Below are 18,157 nucleotides of genomic sequence, written 5' to 3' on the forward strand. Positions count from 1 at the left end.
ATAAGACCTCATTTTGACTGATTTCTAACACGCCTACGCACTTTACATTTTCTACACTGTACACCTGGACCGTCACGCTGCAGTGGACTGGGGTGGAGATCTTCCATACTCTAAACGATCTTTAACAGGCCTACACACAGAGTAGGAATGCATGTATCATATATGTAGTGAAACGGCTTACCTTGGTGTAATGTGATGAAACAGCTAGCCATGAAAGGTGTCTCTTCGGTCTGACTGGAAGCACCCCACTGTGTGGCATGGCTTGGCACTGTGGGGAGAACTAGGCTAGGCATGCTCTGACAGCATGGGGAGAGGCAGTAACACACACCCAGCCTAGAGGGCAGTGTCAGCACTTCAGTAGGTACCAGAGGTAGTTTACGATCAGAAAAAACAGATACTATAAAAACATTTTAACTGCAGGATCATTTTGGTTGATCAGGATCTAAGCAGTACATGTTCCACACTTATTAGAAACAATTTTCACGGCAAAAAAACATTGTTTCAATAAACAAATAAATACAATTCTACTTTGCTTAAAAAGACAGCTAAAATACATCGTTTTCATACAAATTTGAAATAATTAACAAACCATCAAACTGGTTAATTTTCCTTTCTGGTAGCTCTCCAGAGGATGTCAGCCATGTTTATTACAAGTCTCAGTCCAATATAAATGGGACTCCCTCCACCAGACACCCACCAACTACTCTGCTTTTGTAACTCTGCTTTTGTAATTTGTGGCTGAGCCATGGTTTTGATTTAATACAGGCCCAAGGCGAGAGAAACTTCAGTCAAACTATACTGAAGAACAATGCTGAGATAAATATCCTAGAAGAGGTTGGTTTTAATAGAAGTATCCAAAGCAGTTATCTGGGTGAAAGCTATTGTAATAGTACGTAGATCGACTTGGGAAATATGTAGACATGCCGCATAGATCTGCCTTAGAGGATGTGTAGCATGTTTTAACCTGAGTAAAGTACATCCTCTGGCACTTGTTGCCTCCAGTCTTTCCTCGGTAAGCCTCAGGTAGGGTCCTCGGAGTGCTTGCTACACGTCTCTTCTAAAGGAACGCTCCTGCAAGAGGGCAACGCCATTCAGTTCTCCCAATAACCACAAAATCCTCCAACATAAAAACAAATTGCCATATACATTCAAAGTTTTATTTTTAACCGTATCCAACACATTTTCTTAAAATAAAATGACATCTTCCACTTCCCCCCAAACGAGTCAAAAACATGTTTTTCTTAAGACTGCTAAATAGTACTTGCGTACTGTTTATATAGCTTTATACACATACAGGCGACAATGCATCCACTTTGTTACCAACAAATGCAAGTCTGTTGAGAATGATCAAATCAGCCAGAAGCAGAGAATACATACAGTACATAGGCTCTTATAGTCGACAGGCTAATACATGTTACAACCACCGCCTGCTCAAAGCCAGTCACCACGCTGGGGCTTCACAAAGAGAACGCTTGAGTGTAGGTTACACTTACTCACGCAAAGCAAAACAGTGGAGCAGAACCGAAAAACACTCTGGGGAATAAATTGAGTAGACTGGCAAAAATCGGAACCTTTCAGAGCATCTGTAGTCACGGTTTGAGCGATTCTAACTTGACACTTGAGTTTCAGGCAGTTGATACAAATACAAGTAAAAAAAAAAAAAAAAAAATGAATCCATGTGTCTGGTAAATCATTCCATTTTGTAAAATGAGCACATTTGATGTTCATTTTACAGTGTTTAATGACTATTAAAATCAAATCAAAATGTCAACATTGAAAGTACTCCTCTCTCAAAAATGTACTGGTCATGAATGTACAAAACTAAGTACTTTGCTCAGGCATGATATCCAAAACATTAGTAGTCACGATGAGAACCTTCTTTGGTTTGCAGTCCTCCTGTACCTTCAAAGCACTTAACTTGATTTCTGTCATGGACACTTTCATTGTCAAAGATAGCTCCTCTACAGCCTACACCAATATGCTGTTGCACAAACCATGAACATAATACAGAACGTATCAATACAAGTGGTAAGTTGATTTCAATGGCAATTCATGAAATGATAAACTGGCAGTCCTTCCATACTTTGTACCTTATCTTTAATATGATAGGAGAAAATAGCATGTGTGTGACTCTACCATGACACTGGTATGGGAAACCTGTGGTCATAAAGAGTAAATGGGCCCTGTTGATGATAAGTATACTTAAGAGCTGAAACCTCTTAAGAGCAAGACGAAAGGGGAGCCAAGGTGTGTGTGTGTGTGTGTGAGAGAGAGACAGTGAGGCACTGGGGATCCTCGTGTGGGAAGCAGCTGGCGTTGGGTTTCTCATTCAGTGCCACGGGTGGGGGTGCTGGGTTGGTTGAGGCCCATTGTTTTACACATCCAGCCAGCAAAGTCCACCTCCTCCACCTCAGCACGCTTGATAAACGTGTGGTTCTAAACAATAACAAACCGTAAACGCAAGTTAGTAAACACATCAATATTAGTCCATGGCTGATATTGAAAGGGCATGTACAGTAGGGAACATAGCCAATTTGCAAACTACAAAATGTGTTTACAAACCTCAATAATAATAAATATAGTATAATACGTCATCTAGGAGGCGCTTTGATTCAAAGTGACTTAGTCATTTATGGATGCATACGGGTGGTCCCGCGAATATAACCAAATTATCCTGACGTTGCAAGCGCTGTGCTCTACCAACTGAGCTAGAGGAAGATGAGCTACAGAGGACCAATGAACAATCAGAGCTGAACTGTCCAACTACATAGATGCACTTCAAATAACAGTCAACAGCGATAAAAGTTAATAGCTACTCACCATCAGCATCTTCAGGTCAGCTCGCTCTGCTGGATTCTTGATCAGACTATTAACACAAACAGAAACATTTGATAATCTCCATGACTCCAGAGAAATCATTAGACCCCCCCCCACCCCAAAGAAGAATAGAAAGGAAAGCCTTGATTAGGCTGCACAAGAAATCTCATTCTGCTGACGTGGCCATCATTCTCAAGGGATGAGAAAATTACCTTTAAAATATACGTTTGCTCCACATTGCTCTACGCTGTGCCTATTGCCTACAATAATTCACAAGACGTGTGTTGAGTCCACACACAGCCAAAAAACAGAAAAGTCATGGTAAAACAACAAAAGTTGCTGAGGTAATGGGCACTATTCTTATATGATGAATGCTTGGGCTCACCATTTTGTCACAAACTCGTTGAAATCGTTGGTGAAGACACCAAGTGGCAGCCTGGGAGGAGGCTGGGAATGAGTAAAAAGGTGTGTAAGACAAATGTTATTTCAAAATCCCCAGAGCACACAGACAATGAGAATTGGTAATAAGGAGAATAATATGTGGAGTCAGCAGTTCATCTGACCTCATTGACAATGTAGTCCAGCAACTCAAATATCGCCATGGCTGGTCGACTGTCCATCCCATGTCCTGAGGAAGAAGAGAATATGGAGAGATATTTAGATATCATAAATAAAATACTTACATTTTTTATTCTTTTTGATTCCAGTTACTTTTTTATTGAGAAGCAAAGGGAAATCTGTTTGAAAAGCACTAATATCATCTATATTGTATTATGTGTGAGGAGGAGGGGATTCAGGTCAGTTCTCACCGCTGACTGGTCGCCCTCCTGGTGGTCTGGGGAGGCGGTTGGAGATGGTGTGTGGTTCCCCCTCGGCTCCGTCCTGTACGGGCCGGCCAAAGATGGCCTCCAGCTCCTTGGCATCAGGCGGGGGGATGGGGTAGCGGCCGATGGCCAGCTCCACCAGGGACAGGCCCATGCTCCACACGTCCGACTGCACAGAGTAGTGTGTGCCCTGCAGTCTCTCCGGCTGTTGAGGAACACACACGTACGTCACACCCAGGCAGAGCTGGCCAAGTGGGCGGGCGTCTCTGTGCACTGCACCCTCCAGGTGTCTGAGGGGAGGGGGCAGGCCTGGCAGAGCCTGCCTCCGTGCCACACGGCCCTCTACTGGGCACGGCCTCAGCTCTTGGCAGGGCGTCCTGGGCAGGGAGGGAGAAGGAGAGCTGACTCACCGACATGTAGGAGCGCGTTCCCACGAAGGAGTTGGCCATGGAGTCGATGAGTTGGCCACTCACGCCGAAGTCACACAGCTTGATCTCCCCGCGCGAGTTCACCAGGATGTTGGAGGGCTTGACGTCTGCGTGGCAGAGCAGGGAGGACAGGTGAGGTCCCAGAGAGAAAGAAGGCCGAGGTCCCAGACCCAGCAGCACCAGCTGCCCCTTCCCCACGTCCCTGTCCAAGCCCCTCTACCATGCCAGACACCTCAACACTGACACATTTCACAAAGCTACTCTGTGGTAGATAGAGCTGAACACTAGTTACAGTTGAGACCATACAAACAAGCCAAATCCTCCTCAATCCCCCTAGTCACAAACAGTCTGGAAAATTGAAACTGAATAATGGGGTTGTAGACCTGACATCCATCCTCTATGGTGACCCCCTCCCACTTCAGAGGAGACACAGGGGCGAGTATGAGAGAGGGAGACAGGGGCGAGAATGAGGGAGAGACGGAGGGGGCTGCAGGGCGCGGCTGCCATGTAATCACATCTGAGAGCCTGTAATTACCGCCTGGGCTCCCGGACAGCTCTGCCTCAGCCCTGCCACAACACACCACAGCCCAAAACACTGTACCATGGACCTCAGCTCCAGAACAACACTATACCACGACACACCAGAGCCCACCCATCGGCTCCACATACAACCACCACACACCAGGGCCATCAATTCAAAACACTGTAAACCATCACCCTCAGCTCCAGAACACTATTATACACCAAACGTTAAACATTACATGCCCTCAACTCAAGATACACCCAAACACACTATTTTACTATGTCCAAATAAAACACTACATCCGTGGTCTTAAATCATATTGTTTATGTGCACAAAAACACAGTACAATCTATATGGAAAACAATAGTCCATATGGAGAGCTGTCTTACCTCTGTGCATGATCTGGTGCTTTTCCCGCAGATAGGCAAGTCCTCGGAGTACCTTTAAGAGTGATATGCAAACATTTTATTTAACACAACATACTTTGACAGCGTATCATCCACACATCCTGGACCTGAAATCCTACACAAAGACCAGCTCTGAGATGTTTTACCCTGCCTGGGTCCATAGTTACATCCATACAAGATATCACACCAAAACACGCACTGACGCCCACAGTGTTAATGGTGAGAACAGTGAGAAGGCCTTGCATGTTGAGCTTCCTGTGACTCATGATTATCACAATGACAGGAGAAAAAGCAGTCCATTGAGAAACAAAAAATAACTCCTTAACCACAAGGGCAAGGAACAGAGTGCACTTGATCACAGTTGTGACAAACTGCCAAGTTGCGTTTAGATCAACAATATCAAATCAAATATTATTTGTCACACGCACCAAATACTACAGGTGTTTCAAGACTAGTCATTCAACTGAGACTGCTCTTCTCTGTGTCACGGAGGCGCTCCGCACTGCTAAAGCTAACTCTCTCTCCTCTGCTCTCATCCTTGTAGACCTACCGGCTGCCTTTGATACTGTGAACCATCAGATCCTCCTCTCCACCCTCTCCGAGCTGGGCATCTCCGGCGCAGCCCACGCTTGGATTGCGTCCTACCTGACAGGTCGCTCCTACCAGGTGGCGTGGCGAGAATCTGTCTCCGCACCACGTGCTCTCACCACTGGTGTCCCCCAGGGCTCTGTTCTAGGCCCTCTCCTATTCTCGCTATACACCAAGTCACTTGGCTCTGTCATATCCTCACATGGTCTCTCCTATCATTGCTATGCAGACGACACACAATTATTCTTCTCCTTTCCCCCCTCTGATAACCAGGTGGTGAATCGCATCTCTGCATGTCTGGCAGACATATCAGTGTGGATGACGGATCATCACCTCAAGCTGAACCTCGGCAAGACGGAGCTGCTCTTCCTCCCGGGGAAGGACTGCCCGTTCCATGATCTCGCCATCACGGTTGACAACTCCATTGTGTCCTCCTCCCAGAGTGCTAAGAACCTTGGCGTGATCCTGGACAACACCCTGTCGTTCTCAACTAACATCAAGGCGGTGACCCGTTCCTGTAGGTTCATGCTCTACAACATTCGCAGAGTACGACCCTGCCTCACGCAGGAAGCGGCGCAGGTCCTAATCCAGGCACTTGTCATCTCCCGTCTGGATTACTGCAACTCGCTGTTGGCTGGGCTCCCTGCCTGTGCCATTAAACCCCTACAACTCATCCAGAACGCCGCAGCCCGTCTGGTGTTCAACTTTCCCAAGTTCTCTCACGTCACCCCGCTCCTCCGCTCTCTCCACTGGCTTCCAGTTGAAGCTCGCATCCGCTACAAGACCATGGTGCTTGCCTACGGAGCTGTGAGGGGAACGGCACCTCCAGGCTCTGATCAGGCCCTACTCCCAAACAAGGGCACTGCGTTCATCCACCTCTGGCCTGCTCGCCTCCCTACCTCTGAGGAAGTACAGTTCCCGCTCAGCCCAGTCAAAACTGTTCGCTGCTCTGGCACCCCAATGGTGGAACAAACTCCCTCACGACGCCAGGTCAGCGGAGTCAATCACCACCTTCCGGAGACACCTGAAACCCCACCTCTTTAAGGAATACCTAGGATAGGATAAAGTAATCCTTCTAACCCCCCCCCCCCCCCCCTTAAAAGAGTTAGATGCACTATTGTAAAGTGGTTGTTCCACTGGATATCATAAGGTGAATGCACCAATTTGTAAGTCGCTCTGGATAAGAGCGTCTGCTAAATGACTTAAATGTAATGTAAAGGTGTAGGTAGACCTTACAGTGAAATGCTTACTTACAAGCCATTAACCAACAATACAAGCCCTTAACCAACAATACAGCTAAGAAAATACCTAAAAAAGTGAGATAAAAGTAACAAATAATTCAAGAGCATTTTATTGTATAATATATATATATTTATATTTTTAACTCATCTAGTCATAATAAACTTACCTTGGGTATTTATGAAAAAAATACCAACTGAATGCAAACACCAACAATTAAGCACAAACAATTAATTGAAATCTTAATTGAGTAATACTTACTGCTATGCTGACTTTGCCCAAGATCTCCTCAGGGATTCTCCTGGCTTCCTTCAGCACCTGATCCAGAGAGCCTCCATCCTGTACCCAACAGGCAACGGTTTAATGTCTGTACATTGTACGCATTTTGTAATGCACAATTGCTCCAGGTGCATGACATGACTAATATATCATAACCACTGCAACATTTTAACTTGTTAAAACAAAGTTACAACTGGTTTGTTAGTGTTACGCCACAGGTCCTTTAATAAGCACCATCGCAGTCTCAAAACCACAAACAAATATTCCTACTCCCAGACAAAACTAAAATTCACACATCAGCTTTTTTGCCACTGACCCCCAATGTCTTCCGATATTCCAGCACAATGCTAGTCCTACGACTGATCCACCCCCTCAACTCAAACCGGTCTCTATCAGAAGCTCACCATGTGCTCCATGCAGATACTGATCTCTCCGTCGCTGTAGAAGGCCCCATAGAAGCCCACGATGTAGGGAGAGTTGCACTCATGCAGCACCTGCAGCTCTCTGATGATCTGGTTCCTGATGGCAGGCTTAATCTCCAGGTGGATGAGCTGAGGGGGATCAGATGATAACAACATAAGAATAATCAAGTGCTCATCTAGAATAACAGTTTGAGCCATAAACCAGAATTAAAACAGACTTGTTTGTGTGGACCTGGTTTCCTTCAACGGCTATATGTCTCAGCCTAGAAGCCTGGCACCTAAGGATAGTAGTGTAGCGTGGATCTACAACTGAGTTAAGGGAGAAATATTAAAAAATTGATACAAGGGTAGACTCACCTTTCGGGCCATGACCAGTCTGGAGGGTTTGTGGCGGACCTTGTTGACCACTCCACCGTTGCCAGCGCCCAGCTCACATATGGGGTGGAAATCATCATCTTTCAGCTCGCCCACTTGGGCTTTCTGGGTGAGGAAAGCCTCCAGACGTTTCCTCTGCTGTTCGTCCAAATCTAGCTCTCCTAGCTTCTTTTGTAAGGCTTCCAGATTGGCTCTGAGAAGTGGAGATGCATTGAGGGAGCTTGCCATAGATCAATATTAAACAAACATACTTTCAATCCTGGTCCTGGGGACATATGGGTGCACATGGATACGACTAATCACTGAGCCCATGATTGGTTTGAATCAGGCGAGTTAGGCTAGTGTTATATAGGTAAGTGTTCGACTGGAACAAAATTGTGCATCTAGTCCCCAGAACCATAATTTACCGGATAGCAGTACAGTACACAATATACATGCTCTCGGCCCTCCCGAGTTACTCACTCGGACGCAGCATCGATGGTTGTGGAGATGGACTGCCCCTCTCCAATGGGCGTGATATTTAGGGGAACGGGTCTTCTCTTCGGAGCCATATCGAAATATTTTACAGTGCCCTGGACGACTTTCCGAAGCAAATCAGTACAAGGAACTGATAATTCAAAGTTGTTCTAAAACAGCAACAGGGGTAAATGTTGCTGGCTGTTAGTGGCTTAGCCAGTTACTTACTTTGCGAGCATGACAGATAGATGTTTGTAAGGACAATCACACGTCACCATCAGGTCAGGTGCATTTGACTATTTTAGATATCTAACGAGTAAGGTATATATATATTTTTAAAACTAGCTATAATAGTACACTAGATTTGTACACATTACTGTTCCTTTCGCTTCTTGTCCAGCTAGCACCACCTCCCCTACGGAAATCGTGTACTGCGTTCCTCAAATCAGAGCGGCCCTCGCCACAAGGACAACGGCTGTGGTTGACAGGACTGACTGGTCACTGACCGAGGATTGTTAGCGTTCGAAGGTTAAAGGGATACACTTGTAGACCTTCCCCTGTATGGAGCCGGGGTGTGAAGCTTGGTTGCAGACTGCGGAGACGGAATTCGGTGTTTCAGTACAGGAAGCAGCAACATGGGGAGTCTTCCAAAAATCGCGAGTCTGAGCCATCATGCCATGGCAATTGAACTATCGCGGGATTTTAAAACAGCCATGTTTAATGGTAGCGACCTCCAATGGCACATTGTAGAAATTACTATCAAGCAGATTTCTACAACTAGGCCTAGCTACTCAACTACTACGTAAATTACTCTCCTAAATTTACAAACATCACTTTAAGAGGTTTGACTTGATTAATGTTTAATTTTAGTATTTAAACTTGAAGGAAATCTACCCATGGGGAAAAACTGGCAAAAGTAATTTGATCATGATTTCTGTTTTGAATAACTTTATTTTTCCAGAAGGAACTTGTTACTTTTCAAGCTAACATGACTTAGCAGACAATTCGATAAAAAAAAAAGAAAAAAAAAAAGGTTTAATTAATTCCACAAGTCAATAACAGGTGTTAGAATATGATTTTGAATTGTACAGTTCTTTTTGAAAAGGAGACAAATGTGTCCCTGAGGCCCCAGCATCAGGTAAAGGATGTCACACCAATCTACACCTCAACCATCTGGTTGTCACTAGTTACCACAGCCAAAGTCAAATGGCTATACAGTAAAAACTCATGAAAACAAACATTTGCTTTTTGGTCTTAAGGTTAGGCATAAGGTTAAAGTCAGATTTTAATAAGTTAAATTGTAGAAATAGGCGATGATTAGCCATAATTGACTTTGTGGCTGTGGTAACTAGTGACGACCCAACCACCTCTTACCCCTAAAGTGGCATCAGTTCCAATACTGGTATTTGTGATTTTATTGTGTCTGACTTTTGTAACAACTGGAGGCGATTCGAAGCTTAATAAAATATTTTAATTGTATTGTCTTTTAATATGAAGATATAAAAGACAAACAAAACATTTACATAATGGATTGCAAGCCCTGCCCATGCTACCTTAAGCATTGTTATAATAAGGAATGCCACCATCAAGACCTGATCCACCATTTGCTTAAAACCCACTCTGGACCCTAACCCAGGTTTCACCATCTGGCTCAGTTCCTCAGAAACAACCTGTACTTCAACTCTCTCTCGCAATATGAAAAAGCTTGAGGAAATCTATCTGCGCAGTGATGTTCTACACTTATAAATTAAAACAACGTGATTCAAATCTGTGGAGTAATTTGTTGGATAGATTGGCTTAGTTGAAGATGGAATTCTGCTAGACGTAATAAGATGTTGCTTAAAATACATGAATCATACAACTATGGTCATATTCAGGGACACCGCTACAGTTTGGGGTTCTTTGACAGAAAGTGCCATCAAACAATGCGGGTTACCTATAATTGTTTCAGAACTCACCTAAATCGGTATAACATCCGCAAGCTAGAAATATATGGAAATGTCATGAGTACTGCAGAAAAGTGGAAGAGAAGATCCCATACGTTTCCCCAGTCAATATCATCTCATTATTAGATTAGGTATACTACTACATCTTCCACAAAATGGCTTACTCATACAGTACTGAGTGTCTATGCAAGTCTGAATTCAGGATGATCACAAAATGTCAATATGCTTACGCTATAGTCAAATGCATGTATTACCAATACCATTTGAGAGATTCTAGGAATTTACAACAGACTCTGTTCTATAAAATCCTGAAAGTAGACAAATGCCATAAACAGCACAAATTTAAAAAATGGGGACTATCGCTGGGGTGAGGAATCTAATGACCAGGAACGAAAATATTAAAACGTTTGTAAGTCTCAGCAACTGTTGTAACCCAAAAGATGAACAATGTTTACTACAATTTAAACTGTGCCTGTGGAAAAAGCTAATCTGAAGCAGTCATTACTGATGTCTTGTTTAAACTACCTGTAGAGAAGACATTCATCTAGGGCCTATGTAATAATAAAGGCTAATTTGAGTGTAATATCGTTGAACTGGGAAGAGGCAGAATGTGTTATTGGTTAGAACTCAGTTTACTCAGATGGAAAGGGACATGTCTAACGATGGCAGTGAGCCTGGATCATTCAGTTTGCCACGTATTCATTCACAAAAAAGTTCCAGCTTCGTAAGTGTTCTGCTACCCCTTACTGGGAACTTGTGCACAGTACAAAGCCATATATAAATGGCTCTGGTACAGCACTCTTGATTGCCACATATGTACAATTTAATACACACTGCCTTTCAAATAAAACAAAGTTGTGACGCAATCAATTATCAATAAATACTATACTTTAGACAAAGACAATTAAGTCAAAAGGATGTCGACACTCACAAATCGATATCATTCCACATCTGGAGATACATCCCTCCTTAAGTCCCCCACTCTGTAAAATAAAAGAAAAAAGTAAATAATGACAAATCGTCTTAAATAATGTATTTTCTTACTGGGACTTCCTGTGTAGACCAGGTCAAATAGCCAAACAACTGTGGGCTCTAGCCTCCACCAATCTAAACTCAAAACAAAAAAAGGCACCCAAATCTGACCTTGCAACAAGAGATAATTGACACAAATCTGCTTTGGCACAATTGCCTCAACATGGTTTTGACCAGTTTTGTGTAGATACTAATATTTGTGACATTCTTTAGTCAAGTGCCTTGTTCAATAAAAAAAAATATCAACAAATTTAAGAAACTGAAAGAAAAACAAATCTGGTTCAAAACACTGAAGCGCTCATGATTTAAGGGGAAGAAGGTTGAATGCAGCAGTGTTTAGTCTCAGACTATCCAACTGTTAAACTGACAATAAATGGGCAGGTGAAAATAATCCATGCTGTATTAGTTTCCTTGATCAATCTGAACAACACTGGCAACACAGAACATTGGGCAGAATCTGAAAAGATTATGTTCCAAAACCTCAAATGATAACTGCTGGTCTCTGCTTACCCGCCACTATGACAATTGCTTGTCATACTGTGTAGCTATTCAGACACCAACTGAAATCATATATTTCAATGCAGTGGGGAGTACTTACAAGAACTTCTCAAAGATACAGCACCCCTGGGTCATATTCAGCACAAAACAAAAACACTCAAACGGAGTGAAACAGGGAAGTACTCGTTTTCCATTACAAACCATAAAATAAAATAAACATGTTGCTATTGTGCCCTAATGAACACGACCCTGCTTCCCATAACCTATTCCCTAATTGGGCCGTACAAGTTGTATAAAATGTTTAATGGATTTCTTTATTCTTTTAAGTGACGCGAGCAAAAAAAAAAAAAAAAAAAAAAGTAGACCCTCTAGCCACCATAGTTCAGGTGCTACTCTCTCTGGTCAAGCAAGTTCGCTATGTATGACTGAGGTAGGTTGTCATCATCTAAGGACAAAATTAAATGGGGGAGGTATCAAACCAATAATTTTTAGGGATTTTCTGACTTAAACAATTTGAAATACTAAGAGCCCATTTTCTTTGTCTTCATTGTCTGAATGAATTAGAAAGAAAGTTGGGGTGTTCAATTTCATCATATTACAGAAAAATCTAGTCTGTGGCTCAAGTCACAAATTCTTCATATAGGTTATCTTGACCTCTTACTACTGAACAACGATGATGCTCCATATTGCCTCCGATCACAAAAAGTGGCGAAACACCAAATGCTTGTGGCTTTGAGAGCCTTAAATTCAAGTCAAATACAAAGTACAAGGAGATGGAGGGGGAATAGTTTGAGAGGAGGTTACCATTTTAAATTGTCTCTAAGGAGGCAGGATACAGAATGCTGGGAGGGGTGAGCCACAAGTGTTAGGGAGTTGTTGTTTCCAGTGGTGTATAGATGAAGCCTAACCACTCCAGAGGTTGACAGTGCATGTATGAGAGTGTGCCTGTGTGTGGATAAACGCCAGAGAAGTGGGGGCAGGTGGGCGGGCAGGGGATGCAATCAAGCCCAACCCTCTCTCTCAGTTTGTGGGGTCAGTCCGCCAGTCAGTAGGCAGTGACCAGGTCCTTGTCATAGTCGTATCGGCCCCTCTTGGGGGCGGGGCTGTCCTGGCTGTCCTCGGTGTCGTCGCTGTCTCCTCTAGCCCCTCCCCCCTCCTCCTCCTCCTCAGAGTCCAGAGTCAGATCTACCACCACTCCTCCGCCCGTTCCCCCCGCCGTGGACCCTGCTCCTGACTTCCCTGTCTGGCTGGTGCTGCTGTGGGCTGGGGAGTGGCCGTTCGCCTCAGGAACACCTGGGAGGGGGATGGTGGGGACAAGTGAACACTATTACAAACCAATGCTATAAAAAAATATATCTAAAATAAATGACCTACAAAGCATGGCGTCTAAATTACAGAGCATTATGAAAGTATTCAGAAACCCTTGACTTTTTCCACTTAAAAGTTACACCCTTATTCTAAATAGTCTTCCCCCCCCCCCCCCACCAATCTACACACAATATCCCATAATGACGAAGCAAAAACAGGTTTAGAAATTGAAATATCAAAAATAAAAAACGGAAATATCCTTCAGGTGCCTTTTGGCAAATTCCAAGCGGGCTGTCATGTGCCTCTGAGGAGTGACTTCCGTCTGGCCACTCTACCATAAACGCCTGATTGGTAGAGTGCTGCAGAGATGGGAGAACCTTCCATAAGGACAACAATCTCCACAGAGGAATTCTAGGTCGACCATTGGGTTCTTGGTCACCTCCCTGACCAAGGCCCTTCTCCCCGATTGCGCAGTTTGGCCGGGCGGCCAGCTCTAGTAAGAGTCTTGGTGGTTCCAAACTTCTTCCATCTAAGAATGATGGAGTCCACTGTGTTCTTGGGGACCTTCAATACTGCAGAATAGTTTTGGTACCCTTCCCCAGATCTGTGCCTCGACACAATCCTGTCTCGGCGCTCTACGGACAATTCCTTCAACCTCATGGCTTGGTTTTTGCTCTGACATGCACTGTCAACTGTGGGACCTTATATAGACAGGTGTGTGCCTTTCCAAATCATGTCCAATCAATTGAATTTACCACAGGTGGACTCCAATCAAGTTGTAGAAACATCAAGGATGATCAATGGAAACAGGATGGACCTGAGCTCAAGTCTCATAGCAAAGGGTCTGAATGCTTATGTAAATAGGGTATTTTTATTTCTTATACATTTGCACTTTGTCATTATAGGGTATTGTGTGTAGTTTGCTGAAGATTATTATGTTTATTTAATCCATTTTAGAATAAGGCTGTAACAAAATGTGGGAAAAGTCAAGGGGTCTGAATACTTTCCGAAAGCACTAAGTATCAAAATCAGTCTGCAAGAGCTAAAATGGAAATATTTGACATTAGGGCTGGGCGGAATACCATATTTTACTATATACACCGGTACTGATGCACGGACTGGGTTCTTACTTTACCTTCTATAACGGTATTTCAATGTTTGGTTTGTTAAATGTGATACGCCACCAGTTTTTATAGTTTACTCCATTTGCTACTTGAGTCGTTTCTCACCCTACTCCTGTTGCACGTACACACCAAGCCCTTCCCAGCCACTCGAGACACGTTTTTGCTCGACCACAGTCACGAGCACTTGCTGCATGGTCAGATGTTGGTGACAACGATACGGCGTTACACTTCGCTTCTTAAAATATAAATCCACAAGCGTTCTATAATTACAAACTGATAATGTATCGTACTGTCTGCAAATAGCTAGTTTGTCTTTTCTTCGTCTTTTCAGTGTCAGAGCAAACGTAGCTAACTAAAACAAACGGATAGCAGTGCTGGTGTAGGCCTAGATCAGCATTTTTGTGCAACAGTATCTAGCTACATGAAGTAAGAGAAACCATGTAAAGTAACATCTAAATTAGGGTCTCCTGGGAAACACTGAGCCTAACTTGGTTACTACCCTGTCAAAATAATTCCTCCCTGGCTTTATCATTTTTCATTTCATTCGTTGTCATTTCAAACACTGTATTCAAAGTACTGCCCACTATAACATTAGCATAATTATTTTATGGCCATGATTCCAACAGTTCACTCAAGTGTTTTGATCTAAATTGCAAAGTCAAATCGCAATATAAGGGCTTGATTTTTTTGCCAATATCATGCAGCCCTACGTGGCACAGTGTGGAAATGATAACAAATGAGTGCAGGCAATGTAGAAATTGATGAAAATGCAGACATTGTTGGCGGTTGAAGTTAAATTGAACAGTATAAAACAAATCAGAATGGAGAAAGACCCATTGAAATCACTTAGAATGTATGTGTTGCCCCCCTAGGGTCATGGACTACTCAAATAATATTTAGAACTTTTATAATTCAAAAACAAAATGCAGACATACCTTTTTTTCCTACAAATATTGTGTTGATATTTTGCCCATACCACCCAGCCCCATTTGACATGCACTTACATATATCCACTACGGGATAGTCAGGAGTGTTGCTCCGTTCCCTCTCCCTCTCATCTCGAATGGGTCTCCATGAACCGTCAGTCAGATATTCAATCTCCTCAATATCCTCATGGGTCTCCTTTAAGATCTCAGATGCCAGCCTGGACACACGGAGACAAAGAGTCAGTCAAATAAGTACATATCATATCAGGACACACACGCAGGGATTGGATGTGTCAAATAACACACAACTCTCAAATATTAGATATACATTTTAAGGAAGTTTGTGGAAATAAGCTATATATAGTTTCTATTTGTACTGGACATTGACTCAACAAATCAAAAACAACAGTATCAAAAGAGATGCTCTATTGATTGTTTCCTCGTGGCAGAGTCTGCACAGGGCTGACTGTTCAATGCCCCATATATTGAGCATTACTTTGTGGCGAGAAATGTATATAATAGTTTAAATTGAAAAGAACGGATGAGTCAAATACATTTGAAAAATCTGATAAACCCGATGCCATGGTATTGGGACATCAAATCGGTTCCTAACTATCTTGAATTTGATGCAGTATAGTTGTCAAACCTGTCGACTTTAAGTGGTACTGATACATTTTGCGATTTATATTAGTCATTTTTAGCCATGCAAGTTTTTGATTGGCGGCAGACAAACATTCATTATTTTCTCTTTTGAGTAAATGCCTCTTCCATGTTTGTGGCAGAGCTGTGATGAGTTGATTATACTTTTGTATTAAGTATACATCTCCATACCTGAGGCGTACAGCAACTCCCCAGCCCACAGCAGCACCAGCTAGAAGGGGAAGTCAGCAGGGTCCACGGCATGGGGACGGGATTGATTGTGTCTAAATGATGCATGTCTATGGTGTATGTATTATGTAGGAACGTGAGCTGAGCCATAAGGGAGCCTAGGCATTTACCACCCTACTACCAGATTAGGGAGGAGGGAATGTAGCATATGTTTTTGTCCTACCACTTTAGTTCTAGAATTTTTGCAGATTGTGTTTTAGCTACTAATGTATCAATATTTATCATTCCCAAAAATGACCTATGACCTAGCCAATGAAGACATAGCACAACTTTGGATTTCACCCCCTAATATCAAATGTTTTTTTACAGTTTGGAAGTTTTTACAGAAAACTTCTCTTGCTTCAGTAATTTGCAGTGCGCCTTGCAAAAGTGATTGCTGTCTTCAATATGAAATTATCAACTTTACCCTGTATATATAAAAATGACCATATAAACAGATTCTCTATAAACTGTCAAACCTATTGCTGAACCTGAACCACCAAAATAAAATCTATTGTAAGCCCTGTTTAGCAGCTATAGGCAGATGAGTTGTGTCTCCAGTATCTTACCGGAATAAAAGTAAAAACACATTTTCAACAGCGGATAGATAACATTAACCTAGCAAATTACACAGGTTGTTACTCAACTAATAAAGCCTAATATCATGCAAGCCATTTTAGCATTTGAATGCTGAAGGTACCGCGCAGATGTGCTAGATCAGGAACAGGCTGCCTACCGCACGTTGGTCAGTGCGCAAAGCTGGGCACAGTGCTCAGTTTGACTAGGCCTGGGGTTGTTCGGCATGCAAAATGACTTAAAGATCAATGACTGTCTACACAGTTGAATGGAGTTTGACACTGAATGAGAGAGGACGCATCAGTTGTCACAAAAGAGGAAGTATTTTCAGAAAGTAGAAATAATATGACATGAGCAAATAATTTTTTGGTGAACCGGTGATTCATAACGTTTGAATAGATCAGATTATTTTATTGGTTTTATTGGTTTGGGTCCGCGGATCGATGCACTTGTATCTTAACTTTCTCTAAATATAAAATCCCCCGTTTAGGTGACCTGCATGGTTCTGGTACTAGTTCCGTTGTGACACCGTAGATCGAAATGGCTTTCATTGAGCGGTAGCTCTGATTCTCACGGACACAGGAGTATATCTCATCCGCCTATGTGAAGTAGGATGTCAAATTTAACACCACTTGAAGCTGGGATGTCCCTCTTACCATTTAATTTGCTCTTCTGACTGTCCAACTCCTTGCTGAACCCTACGTCACATCGTAGCACAGCAGGAGAGTGTTTCGTCCCTCTAGCACATTCGATTTATAGCCAACTTTATCAAATGTAGAATTAATCGATTTTAAACAAAAACACTGTCATAGACGGACAAGATCAATATGAGATGAAAGGAGAGTTCCTAACGAGTTCAGGTACCCAAGCTAGAGCTATGTGTGACGTTCACAGCGATAGGGCCAGACATTTTGATCATGGGAGACCTTTAGAAAAGATGTACCTTCTAACACTAAACATACAAATATAAATAAGTATATTACAGTTATAAGGAAGGTGAACTCTTATAATTAGGTCGTTTTATAAATTTGATTATATTTAGAAAGCACAAGTCGTTTCAAGCCTTAATCAGTTGTTAAAAATGAAATATTTGATGTATTTCCTATTCATCACATTTGTACTGTGTACTTGAGCTTGTCCTCAAATGACTACACTACTTTTACCAGAAAGGTGAGATTTTAACCTTTCTTGGAGTATGCAGCATTACTAGTTATAGTTTATGGCCTTCTAAATAATTACCTTTGGGTATTACGTAGATTACATTTAACCAGTTAAACATTTGAATCGGGGACCAATGCTCATTGGTGATATTACATTAAAAAAATATATATAATTTTAACCAGTGTTGTAAACATTGTAATTAGGATAAAACTTCAATTTAAATACATTGACTTAAGTGTTTTCCATTAGCGCCGGCTAATCAGTGGGTTACATTTTCTACTTCATATTAATTAGGCTACATTTCATTTAAAAGTTTAATTCGCTAATCCGTCGAGCCCTTCCGCTGGAATGAATGATATGC

The 18,157-nt window shown here is 42.5% G+C and overlaps 2 protein-coding genes across 3 annotated transcripts in view; both read right to left on the reverse strand.

Moving 5' to 3' along the window:
• Positions 1 to 1,143: 1,143 nt before the first annotated feature.
• On the reverse strand, positions 1,144 to 9,037 carry map2k2a (mitogen-activated protein kinase kinase 2a). Its single transcript, XM_055861376.1, has 11 exons — positions 8,365 to 9,037; positions 7,885 to 8,095; positions 7,510 to 7,656; positions 7,088 to 7,165; positions 4,982 to 5,033; positions 4,052 to 4,176; positions 3,627 to 3,846; positions 3,381 to 3,445; positions 3,203 to 3,264; positions 2,821 to 2,866; positions 1,144 to 2,436 (listed from the first exon to the last, which is right to left on the reverse strand). Exons 1-11 carry the CDS (start codon positions 8,451 to 8,453, stop codon positions 2,326 to 2,328), a joined length of 1,206 nt encoding a protein of 401 aa, XP_055717351.1. The 5' UTR covers positions 8,454 to 9,037; the 3' UTR covers positions 1,144 to 2,325.
• Positions 9,038 to 9,289: 252 nt separating this feature from the next.
• Positions 9,290 to 18,157, reverse strand: part of LOC129810645 (E3 SUMO-protein ligase PIAS4-A) — a 31,221-nt gene continuing 22,353 nt past the window's right edge. For both annotated transcript variants that reach the window (XM_055861374.1, XM_055861375.1), the window contains exons 10-11: positions 15,271 to 15,410; positions 9,290 to 13,127 (exon numbers count right to left, since the gene is read on the reverse strand). In XM_055861374.1, the coding sequence (XP_055717349.1) occupies positions 12,880 to 13,127; positions 15,271 to 15,410 (388 nt within the window). In that variant the 3' untranslated portion in view covers positions 9,290 to 12,879. The remainder of the gene's footprint in view (positions 13,128 to 15,270; positions 15,411 to 18,157) is intronic.

The sequence above is a fragment of the Salvelinus fontinalis genome, chromosome 14 (assembly GCF_029448725.1).
Source record: "Salvelinus fontinalis isolate EN_2023a chromosome 14, ASM2944872v1, whole genome shotgun sequence".
Lineage (NCBI taxonomy): Eukaryota > Metazoa > Chordata > Actinopteri > Salmoniformes > Salmonidae > Salvelinus > Salvelinus fontinalis.

Excerpts from the sequence above, each read along its gene's own strand:
- map2k2a (XM_055861376.1), bottom strand. The coding sequence starts at position 8,453 with ATGGCTCCGAAGAGAAGACCCGTTCCCCTAAATATCACGCCCATTGGA. Across the intron at positions 7,166-7,509 it reads GTATCTGCATGGAGCACATG|GATGGAGGCTCTCTGGATCA; the intron begins GTGAGCTTCTGA and ends TGTTGGGTACAG. Across the intron at positions 2,867-3,202 it reads AACGAGTTTGTGACAAAATG|TCTGATCAAGAATCCAGCAG; the intron begins GTGAGCCCAAGC and ends TTGTGTTAATAG.